General features: G+C 41.5%; 1 protein-coding gene across 1 annotated transcript in view; it reads right to left on the reverse strand.

Annotated features, from left to right (window-relative positions):
* Positions 1 to 12216, reverse strand: part of CACNA2D1 (calcium voltage-gated channel auxiliary subunit alpha2delta 1) — a 446220-nt gene that overhangs the window by 45868 nt on the left and 388136 nt on the right. Inside the window, exons 17-19 of the mRNA XM_048501599.1 lie at positions 10963 to 11037; positions 9115 to 9189; positions 1076 to 1147 (exon numbers count right to left, since the gene is read on the reverse strand). Coding sequence (XP_048357556.1) covers positions 1076 to 1147; positions 9115 to 9189; positions 10963 to 11037 — 222 coding nt within the window. The remainder of the gene's footprint in view (positions 1 to 1075; positions 1148 to 9114; positions 9190 to 10962; positions 11038 to 12216) is intronic.

Raw genomic sequence — 12216 nt, forward strand, 5'->3', positions numbered from 1 at the left:
CATGCCATTCTGTCCTTCTCATAAGTGCTCTGTAGCAAAAGGGAATGGTCAGTATTGGTATTCTTCCTTGATAGAGCAAACCTTGATTAAAGCTTTGGTAACTTCCAAACAATCTTACCCTATACAATTTGGTAATACGCTAAGTGTCCCAACAACAAATCCTCCATTAATGGGTATGCAGAAGAGATCAACCAATGGGCTTGCAGGACTCTTTTCTACACATCCATTGGTGGAGGATTCGTTGTCATGATATCATTCCCCTGCCCACCTTCCCACTGCTGGACCCAGAAAAAGCTGGTCCTTTCCCCTCCTGCCCTTTCCCCTCCCCCAAACTGAACCTGGAACCCCTGCCCTGCCTCACCCACCCCAAACCGAAGCCAGACCCTGCGGGAGAGTGGTGCTGAACCCCTCTCTCCCACTGGGCTTGGCAACAACTAGCTCTTTCCTCTACGCACCCTTCCCTGCACTTGAAACCAAAGCTGGGCCCAGTGCCAAAGCGATGACCTGCCCTCCCCCACTGCACTTGGAAAAGCTGGTCCTTGACCCCACCCCACTATGCACCCTGAACTGAACCCTCCCCCCTTTCCCAAACTGAAGCCAGCCCCAGCGGGAGAGTGCTGCCGACCTGCAGTCTCCGACTGACCCCACCAAAAGCCACACCTTTTCCCCAGCCACCCTTCCCTGCGCCCAAAACAGAAGGTGTGTCAAGTGGCAGAGCAGCAGTGACTGGAGTTCACCCCTTCCCCACACTCCAGCACCCAAATCCCCAGTTGCCCACCCACCCTTCCCAACCCCCAGAAACCAACCTGGGCCTCCTGTCAGGGATCCTGGCCTCCTGATTCCCAACCTGCTCCCACCAACCCACCTGTGAGCCTGGAAGGAAACTCCCAGCCAGCCTACATGAATGGTCAATTGTGAGGAGGCAGGAGAACCACCAGGAGGGGGTCAGTTCAAGGTGATCGGCTCGAAAAAGACCAACTCTCCCACCCACCCTTGACATGGACTTTTACACCTAATTAATCTAATAATGTACCTAATAACAACAGATGATTGTTGAAAGTACAATGCAGCTTACCTGAACTTTAATATCATTTTCTAGCTCTGCATCCAGAAAATCCAGTGTCACCGGCTCCTGAGATTTTGGGTTCTGAAGAATATATCATACCAACAAATAATAAATCTATCTCTAGCCTTGTTTCATTCAGGTTTAAAATGTCAAAAATGGTTTGCATTTCATTTGAAACAAATTCGATTCATAAAAAATGATTACTTACCTTTCTTGTTTTTAATTGTTACAACTGTATTAAATTTCTCATTAAAGTGAACTTTAAAAAAAAGATAACTGTGGTAGATGTAATTAATTAGGAGAATAATTGGAGGTTTCTTCCTTGATCTAAATTGTTTCACCATCACTGACCATGGAAACTCCAAGTGAAATACCTCAAATGGCATCACAACAATAATAAGGAGCGGTGAAGGGAGAAAGCTATAACTGCTTGTAGTTGAAAAGATTCAGAGGAAAGTGCCTTGCACCAGGGAAAGGGGCTGTCTTGATTGGAAATGTTTCATTGAGCCCAGCTGGCAAAATGCAGCAGTATGTTTAAGGGAGTAATGGGGCACTTGTTTAGAAAAAGCAGGAGAGACTTGGGGAAAAGGAGGAATGAATTAAAGGCGAAAAGGTAAATTCTGGAAAAGGAAAAAATCAAGGAAATATATCTATATGCTCATAGTCCTTATTTTTTGAGATTAGTGTTTGTATACCGATTAGATTCGTGTTTATAATATGGGGGGAATCATTCTGTGTAGGATATAAAACTCTTGTTCTCTGGTGTCCCTTCAAAGTCTAAACACAGTAAGTAAAGGTAATGTTTCCCCATCAGTCGTGTCCGACCCTGGGGTATCACTGCAAGCAGTGATTTCATAGGCAAGCCATTTTTGTGGGGTAGTTTGCCATTGCTTTCCCCGGCTATTCTTTACCCCCTAGCTATGTGCTAGGTACTCATTTACCGACCAACAAATGGATGGATGGCTGAGTTGACCATGAGCCAGCTGCCAGGATATCTGACCCACAGGGGGCTCGAACTCCTGACCAAGTGAGTGGCAGTGCAAGCACTTAACCACTACGCCACACGCTCCTAAACACAGTACCAATGTGCAATCAATGTGCAACAGGAACTCTATATAAATCTCTTTTTAGAGAACTTAACTAATTTAATTTATTAATTTACTTCATTTATATCCTGCCTTTTTCCTCATGGGGATCCAAAGAGGCTTATATAGTTATTCTCTCCTCCATTTTCCTCCATAATCCTCACAACAAGCCTATAAAGTGGAGAGAGAGGCATAGTGGGGATTTGAACCTAGGTCTCCCAGATCCAAGTCGGATCCTTTACCTACTGCACTGAATTAGTTCTAAGCTTGCAGTGAGTGGTTTTATTATGAGTTTTTGGGAACTATGTGTATTTCCTTCACATTTAGGTTTCATTACCTGTCATAATTGTTCAGCCCTGATTAAATTCAGATGGAAACTTTGAGGCAGAAGTGCATATTTGCTGATATTTTTTCTCATTTTTTATTTTATAATTCTAGCCTCTGTTATTATTAAAGGTAATGATAAAAAGGTACTAAGTTAAAATAAAAGAAGCCCACAAAGTTTTGAAATGTCCACATAAAACATTAGGTCAATCTTAGAGCTGGCCCACACAAAATGGCTTTTAGTGTGGAAGTTGTCTGATACCCTCCATACAATGATAGAGAGAGAGAGCTATCCACAATTGTGTATTGTCAACAGGATGTCTGCACAGATTTGTCCATTTTCTTCATGCTACTAGAAAAGGCTAGGATAAAACCTTCTAAAGCCATATAGTAACCAATGCTTTCAAATAGCTCAGTGTGTGGCAACCATATTCATTTTAGGACTCAAGCAAAAACAGATTCAACCATTTTTAGCAGAACATGTATGATAAAGAGACAGGACTACATGATATCTTTAATAGTTCTCACAGTCAGCTAAACTGACAGAGATAGAATATGGTAGCTTACTACGACTGCTTGCCATATTCTTGTGGATCAGATCCACAAGTTACTGCATAAAAGGTGATTTTATTTTCTGGTTCTTTTGAACTCAAAGATTGACTTTAAAAAAAACTTAAAAGGAAATTTTATTCTAAGTAATTTTTTAGACTAATGAAATAAAGACATTTGGTATCACAAATACAAATTGCTTGTTTATATAATTTATGCATTTATAATGTCCATGGATCTCATTCATTTACATAAATAAATTAACGGGAAGAAATTTAGATACAATGAAGTTTGAAATGAAAGATGAATTAAAAAAACCCTCCAAAACACCAAAACATAAACATTTTACTTTTCCAAATTAAACATGAAAAAATATAGCTCTAAAATAAAAAGCAAAGTAATTCAAAGAATCCATTTCTTACATGCAAAGGAATGATATTAGTAGGATCAAACCCTGGAAGCATGCAAAAAGGCATTGATGTGGTAGAAGTAGCATGGCAGTCCATGTCCCATTCCAATAAACAAAGCAAGGATACAAAAGAAAAAAATGATAAAGAAGCCATAATATAAAATCAATCAACATTATTTGTCCAGTTAAGGAGACTCAAAGCTTAGGTAAGCAGTGAATGCAACCTAAATTAAATTAATTTAGAGGAAGCATCTCTAGAAATTAAAACAAACAAATCCTTGCCTACAGGTACCATCTTCTGGAAAGTTCTTTTACCTAACCCGCTTGTGGTCTCCCTATTTAGTTGCGATTGTGATCTAGGCAAAAATAATCAAACTGATTGTCATGACTCTTCAAACTACAAATATTGGAATAGAGATAGAGCAGTCTACTGGGATGATTTTGGGGATAGGAGCAGGCAAACCAGCACCTTGCCATCATGTAATATCACTTCCATTACCATTAAGATAGAAAGTTTTTGGCAAATCTTAAAACATCACCCTTTGTGACATGACATCACTTTCAGTTTTCGCTGGAAGTGACGGCATGCCCCAACATGATACTGATGCCCCCCGCCCCATTATCCCCTGCTGGCCTTTGAATTGCTGAAGTGCCTTTCTCTCCTAAGTAGAGACATAATTTGGTTTGCTTACTGAATTAATAAAATTATAATTAATGGGAAAAGATAATGAATGCAATAGAAATGAGTGGAATCTCTTGCATAAATTCCATTCAATTCTGGTTGGCTTACACAGGAGAACTACATCTCTGGCCTCCATTAGAGAGCACCATTCTTCCCTTAGGGTCTCTAAGAACATTTTTTGTCAAATGTAAACATTTTGACCCAAATGGAAATATAAATTTTCTCTATTCACACCACCTTTGTTAATGTGGGTAGTATATATTTTCATGAGCTTTAATTATTCTCAGCTACTCGAAGTATATTTTGTCAGAAATCTAGACAAATCAGTAAGTCACATGGTTCGATCAGAAATGACACTTGCATGTCCTGAGTCCTAGTCATGCATCGTAATCTAAAAACATGACCCAACAAGATCCAGTAGCTGAGCACAGTGGGACTTCCCTGCTCCCTAGCTACACAACACTGTCTGACAATGCAGAAATTTTGTTCAGGGGAAGACATCAATAGATCCCCTTGAGTAACATGAGGGCACATTGGGGGCCTGCAGTGAGTGGCATGCATTGTTGGAAATTATCAGCACTTCCTATGATAGAAATTTCCCTACCCACAATGGAAAGAAGTGATAAGATACAAGTTATGGGGTTCTGCCAAGCTTTAGTCTCCATTAACTGTTTCCTTCCCAGTTTCCTGGGGTGTCTCTATAAAGAAATTTTGTACAGTTTGTTTCTCTGCATCCTATCAAACATGCACATTGCATGCCTGAGTAACTCAAGTTACAATTGCCAAGAAACTAATCACAGAAGCAAGCAATAAAGAGAAAGCATGCAAGCAGCTTAATGCAGACTTTCTTTCAGCCTAAATATGCTAACCATTATTTTAGCTAGCAAAGTAAGTATGAAATACAGAAGGAGAAAAAGAACTGGTGTAGCAACACAAAAATAGGATCGTCAAAGGGACACTGAGGTGGATTCCTAATGGGTCAGACTCAAAAACTGTTTTCACACCGCTGTTTTTGGCCCATGTGGAATCCGCCTGAGTAGGCTTTTGGGGAAAGGTAGTTAGTCTTTTTTTAAAATGGCTGGTGTTTTCATCTATCTTTGTCTTAGGCGGTATGTATGAAGCTCTCTCTTTCCAAGCTGATGTTGAAACAAAGTTTCAATGTACGTTGGTTAAACCAATATTGTAGTGTTTAGTGCCCATTACAGTGTTGCCACACATACATGGCTTAAAATAAGCACCACTTTCTGACTTCCGTATGGAAAATGGTAAACATCACTATAACGTTATACAAAGCTGCTAATCTGTAGCACCTGCATTACAATCAGGCTATCAACCATTATGCAGGGCTTCAAAGTTCAGCAGAATATGTCTACAATGAGTAATCTGCCTTTCTTCTTCTAAACCTGGAATTCTTTTAGGGAAAAGGTTAAGGAGAATTAAGGCTAAAACACAACTTCAATCTCATTAGCAACACATCATCACTTAAAGCAACATCTATCACATCCACCCACACTAATTTTTGCAAGCTTTGGAAGCTGTTTGAGAAAGTAAGCGGTCTGGTTAGGTTTTCCTAGGAAACTAAATCAAAGCTCTCTAATTTCAGCTGCAGCATTATGCATTTTTAAACACATTAACAAGTCACCTCCATCCATAGTTACCTGGACACAGGGCCTCTTTTTTCTCAAATTAATTTTGGGTATGCCCACACCAATGTGCTAAAGTAACAAAACAGTAATGATTCATATTTTCACACTTTACTTTGTGGTCTGTGTTTATAACCCAGCAGAAGTATCCATCTGCGGACTCTTGACAAGTAGTGCAGGCCCTCAAAGACACACCTTGACCCTGTACACATTGTTCTCTGTAGAATAATTGTGCCATCCTAAGCAGAGTTGCATCTTTCTAGCTTCACTGAAATCAAATGGGATTAAAAGGGTGGGACTCCACTTAGGATATCATTGTCACTCTTGTCAATTTCAAGTTTCTATGCATTCAACTGCAGCAAAGGTGGCTTCAGAGTTCATATAGTTAGCAAGAGTGGATAAACACTGAGACATATCTAAAGATAAGTTAAACAAGAACTCTGTCTACTGGTATGGGAAGCTTGAGTTTCATTTCATCTCTGAAGGTGATCTCATGTACATCAAAACATATTTTGAGAGTTTTTTTGAGTTTTTTTCAGCATTCAAAAGTCTAATTTTGAAGGGAATTCTTCTGTTTGTTTCCATGTTGTAGAAGAGTACAATTGCAGTCGTTAGTCTTCTGAAGGAGCAACTCACACATAACTAGGTTTGCATTTGCTCACAGACAGTGGGCATCCCCTGCCCTTGATAATTCCTACACTGTCACCTAGAAACAACCTTGTGAAACTCCATCTACCCCAGTATTGCCCCCCAAATCTTCTGGCATTTGCCAGTGCAAGATTCAGAATCCTAGACATAATATAAGCTCATGGTTTATTTGAAATATGGTTAGTTTGTGAAAACCATGATTTGGCTTGAAGCAGATCCCTCAAATCCTGAATTGCCTTGACAATGCAACCCCCTGACATGTCTATGTGGATCCCATAAGCCCAGAAACCAACATTCCTGGTGATCAGAATGGATTGCTGGGAGGAACGGAAAAGGGAAACAGCTATCTTCCCTGTGCTGAAAACAACTCTAAACATTCAGTAGTTTCATATTAAAAAGCCGTTTAATAAAAAATTCTTACGTTTTCCTTTGGAATCCAGTTGGCATTTACAAGCTTTTTTAGCAAATGAAAAAGTTCTTTGTTTCCCAATAGTTCATTTCCTAATAGTTTCCCAAATGTTCCTTGTTTCCCAATAGTTCTCTCCCTGGTCACAAAACTGGTCTCTAGATGCCTCTTGATGACGGAGATATTATTGCAGTTCCCTCAAGAACCAGTTTGATTTGGCACCACATGATCAATTGACATTGCAGCCGATTGAAATGTTGGTGGGTCAATACTTGGATATGCCCCCATGAAACGGTGTTATTTGTTCAAATAGGATGCCTAATTTTGAATTTTCACACAGTCTTACGCTCAAGTGTTTCATCAGGAGCAAGGGCTAAGATTTCGTAGCACAAATCTAACAAGGTTCGGCTCTGGGCATTTAATCTGTAGAACACTGGCCACACATATGAAGAATCTTACTTTATATTCTGAAGTAAAAAAGAATATCCCAGGCAGCAACCACGTGGCATTGGGGGATGGGGTGGTGTGATTCAGAATACTAAGAATTGCAGAGTGGACAAGGTGGTATACCAAACCAAGTCATTAAGAACTCTGCAGTTACCATCACTATATTATAATATTCCAAAACACAAACCACTAAAGCAGTTCAATCTGAGAACTGCAGCCACCTTGCAGACATAAACGCACACATTTGAATGCTTTTAGCATACAGATTTTATGCCCACTAAACAGAAAGAAGACTGGGTCTTCAATTCTGTTTATACCTATCTCAGATAGTCCCACTGAACTCAGTGAAATTTTTCTTGAGCAAGCACACATACTACTGTAAATCACTAAACCCAAGAAATCACAGAGGTTCAGGTTTGTTTTATTAACTATCTGTACGCCAATAAAAATAATGGTGTAGTTTCTCAAAAAGTCTATGGTAGGTATAGAAGGACATATTCACAAGAGTGTAGACACTTGATACATTGGGGGCAATTGCTCTAGAGAGCACTGAATTGTGTTGTACCAGTTTTTGAATAAGAGAGGTTCAGGTTTGAATAAGAGAGGTTCAGAAGGAAAGGAATTCAGAATGCACTCAGAAGAAACACCCTCACCTTTTCAAATGTAAATACGCTGTTTGTACGTACTTTTTTTTTTTTACACGTACAATTTAATTTCTGGCAGAGAAAACAAACATATTGTAAGTTGATAATTGTGAATTGATTACAGATAGCTTTTTTGGCAGTGCATTTATTACTTTTCAAAGGGAATTTTCACTCCAGTTTGAACACCACATTAACATTTATTTTGCTATTTGCAGTTACTAGCACCTAGGAGCTGTCACCAATGCACAACAGTTTCTGGGGTACAGCCCAGGAAACCTAATAGACCTGGAGCTGCAGAATATAAATGTTCTCATACTGTATGAGAATCAAAAGGAAAGGACACGGATTTACAACCAGGAAATATCTGATGGAGATCCTTTGACCTGAACTTCTCAAGATTTGCATGGATTGCAGTGATTTGACTGATCCTATCCCTGAACATTGCAAAAGATTATGAGGAGTGTTCTCGGGTTCACAGTCAGATCACACTAAGTATGGATCATGTGCTTTGGACTTCACTGTTGCCCTAGGCAAACTGAGTGTGCCCAATGGATGGCTGCAGTTGTAAACTGCACAGACCATTTGGCATTAGATAACTTACAAGGAAAATATATCTGCCATTACAGAGGTTTTTAATTGACAACTCCCTGGTAAGGTTGCAAAGAATGGTATAGTTTATACCAAATCTCCCCACATACCATGAGGATATGACACGAGTCCACAGTGCAGTGGCTATGGGTGCCATGGCACCTGCCAATATTTTCCCTGGTGCCTGCCAAGTGCTTTTAGAGAGTGGGTGGGGACAGGTGGGATTCTACTGAGCAGGGTTTCTGACTGGTTCCTGGAGACCTAACAGGTTGTGTCCATCACCATGTGTCAGAATTTCAAAGGCACCCACAAGTTCAAGGAACCTTATTGGAAAAGGACCAATGTACTCATTGGTACATATAATCTATTGTTTTCCTGCATGTGCTACAAGGAACTCAAGGTGGCATACATGATGCTTTTCTTCTCTTTGTGAAGCAAGTTAGGTTGGGTGAGAGAAAAATTGTCCCAGGGTCACCCAGTGAGCATCATGGTTGAATAGGAATTTGATCTTAAATCTCCAGTAACATAATCTGACACATTATGCACCCAGTCTTTTTTTTTTACATTTCTCCCTGTGATAAAGTGGTGTGAAAATAATTTACAAACTAGAAGGCTCTGCATACCTTTGGTTGAAGATTTGGATGAAGCAGCACATAACCATTGGGGTCAATTGCAAAGTAATAACCATTTGGACACAACTGAGGAGAGACAAAAAATGAAATACAGTATGTTATATTGCAACAGTATGGCTTTTTTAATTCAATAATTCTGACCACATGGAGAATGCTCTGTGGTAAATATGCGCTCAAACATCAGTTACTCAACACTGTTAACATGGAGCTAATGTTTAATTTTTTTCACTTTTTGATTTGGAAGAGGGTTAGCAGTTCTGGAGACTTTGGACTCAATATACATTATATAACAGTGATGGCGAACCTTTTAGAGCAGTGCTTCTCAACTTTCCTAATGCCGCAACCCTTTAATACAGTTCCTCATGACGTGGTGACCCCCAAGCCTAACATTTATCCATTTTACAGATGGAGAACACTGATGCAGAGAGTCCTAGGTGACCCCTGTGAAAGGGTCATTCGACCCTTTAAGGAGTCCCAACCCCCAGGTTGAGAACCACTGTTTTAGAGACCGAGTGCCCAAACTTCAACCCAAAACTCACTTATTTATCACAAAGTGCCAACACGCGTAGTAGCGAACTCTGTGCTTGGGCAATGGCGTGCGTGCCCACAGAGTTGTTGCAGTTGTTTCTAGATTCAGAGCTTCTCACTCCCCTCCACATGATAAAGGATATAAAATTACACTAATCAAATGGGTAGCCCAATCTGGGTGGTGGTGGTAAATGGAGTTGTGGAAGAGGCATAAGCCCACACCAGCACTACTGCCCAGCATGCCAACATAAGGGACAAATACACCAGTGGGAGTTCAAAAATGATGGCACTGGGGATGGTGGAGAGCCATCATTTTTTAACTTCCACTGGTGCATTCTCCTCAGTGGTGGGATTCATCCCCCCCAACTAACTGAATCCCACAACCCCAGGGGAGGGCAAACGAGAGGGGTTCCCGAGCCCCAGAGAAGCTCTGGTGCCTTGGCACCAGGCTTCTCCAGGGCTTGGAAACCCTCCTCACTGGGCCTCCCTTGGAAGGCTAAGTGAGGAGGCTTTTACGGCCCAGGAGAAGCCTGGTGCCTTGGCACCAGGCTTCTCTGGGCCTTGGAATGCCCCTGGGAGAGGAAATCCAGCCCCAGCCAGCCAGAGAATGGCACGGAAGGGCCTGCTCCTCGGGTGAGTTTGGGTCACGCAGTTTGTTCCAGGAGCGGAGCCAGAGCCGCAGGGTGCACGGACGGGGCTCACAGAGTAGGCCCAGACAGCCTCCCATGCCGGAGGTCCCCAGAAAGGGCCAGCAGCCACTGAATCCCACAACCCCAGACACCATCGGGGGTCCCAGGGGAGGCAGCTGGCAGCCCAACAGAACCACACTCTGCCAGTGATGGTGCGCATGCCCAGAGAGAGGGTTCTGAGTGCCCCCTCTGGCATGCGTGCCATAGATTTGCCACCACTGTTATATAACAATGTGTTCAAGTTATCATAACATAAATTGCCTGTCTGCTGCACAATGAAATAATGCTACCAGGGCACCAGTAGGGTGACTAGTTACCTTGCAGTCCACTTTCAAAACTGTAGCACACAGTAATTGCCAAAAGTTGGCTGCAGTTGACCTAGCTATTCAGAGAAAGCCCTGAAAAATTTGTTTTATGGGCAAGAAATGCTTTCCTTGAAGGACTGCTATAGGGAGAGACAAATCAGGAAAATGGCAGGGTGAAGGAAGGGCAAGCAATCTTTTGACTTCCAGCCAGAGGGACATGAGATAAATTGAAAGAGAGGTCTGATCACAGCAGAACTCATTTCAGGAATGTTAAAAATATACAACCTGGCAAAAGAACAAGAGGAAGAGAGACTTACTGTAAACCGCGGGGTCAGCTTCTTAATTTCTTCAAGTGACACATCCACTCCCATGACACCAAGTATCAACTGGTTCTGGCATGAGATTTTTATGAAGGTTATTTTCAAGAAACAGTGAATGAACCCATGTATTTGAATTCCTCTTTTAAAATATTATTATTGAAACTCACTGTATGCTGCCCTGCCCTTGAATCTAATCAGGAAGCTGAAACTTGTCCAGCATGCAGCCACAAGGCTCCAAGTGGGGGCCTCGAGTAGGGACCATATAACACCTGTCCTTTTCCATTTTCCCTGGCTGCCTATTGAGTACCGGGTTATTTTCAAGGTATTAGTTTTGACCTTTAAGACCTTGAGTGGTCTTGGACCCACATACCTTAGAGACCACCTCTCACTGTACTGCCCTAGTAGGTCCCTCTGCTCTTTGGAGGGGAACCTCCTGGTAATCCCTGGCCCAAAAACCATCCGGCTGGCCTCAACAAGGGTCAGGGCCTTTTCAGTCCTGGCCCCTATCTGGTGGAATATCCTCCCAATCGAGATCAGGGCCCTGCGGGACTTGAGTAGTTTGCCCAGGGCCTATAAAACTGATCTATTCCACTAGGCTTTCCCTGACGGCCAGTCAGGTTAACATCTTTTTCTAATCTCCTGAAGCGGGGGGGGGGGGGGCATATTTGATATTGTAAGCCACCATCTGAAATTAGTTTTTAGTAATGCTGTTTTAAAGTATTCATTATGATTTTATTTATTTGTTTGTTTTAAATGTTGTTGCCACCCTGAGCCCCTTGGGAAAGGGCAGGGTATAAATTTAAAACTTAAATTAAATTAAAATTAAAATATAAAATTAAACATTTAAAAATAATTATGCATGAACATGAACAACTACTACTACACTCGTATTAGTTTAAATAAACTGATATGTGGGTGTGAAGTGCCATCAAGTTGCAGTCGACTTACAATGACCCCAGCAACAAGCTTTCTAGGTGAGTGAGAAGCAGAGGCAGTTTGCCATTGCAGAGTCTTTCTTGGTGGTCTCCCTTCCAAGTGTCAACCCTATTTAGTTTTCAAGATCTAATGAGAGTGACTGTTGGTACTTATCTGTGTAAAGTCTTTCTTCTCTGAGCACAGTAGGACATCTGAGTGTTTCCCACTGTCCTAGCAGGGTGCCAGCATCAAATTTCTTGTTTCCTGACGCCAGGTAGAATATTCTCTCTCCTCAGTTCTGGAGACTCCAAAACACAGTTCCTAAAAAACCTTATA

The sequence above is a fragment of the Sphaerodactylus townsendi genome, linkage group LG06, assembly GCF_021028975.2.
Source record: "Sphaerodactylus townsendi isolate TG3544 linkage group LG06, MPM_Stown_v2.3, whole genome shotgun sequence".
Taxonomy (NCBI): Eukaryota; Metazoa; Chordata; class Lepidosauria; order Squamata; family Sphaerodactylidae; genus Sphaerodactylus; species Sphaerodactylus townsendi.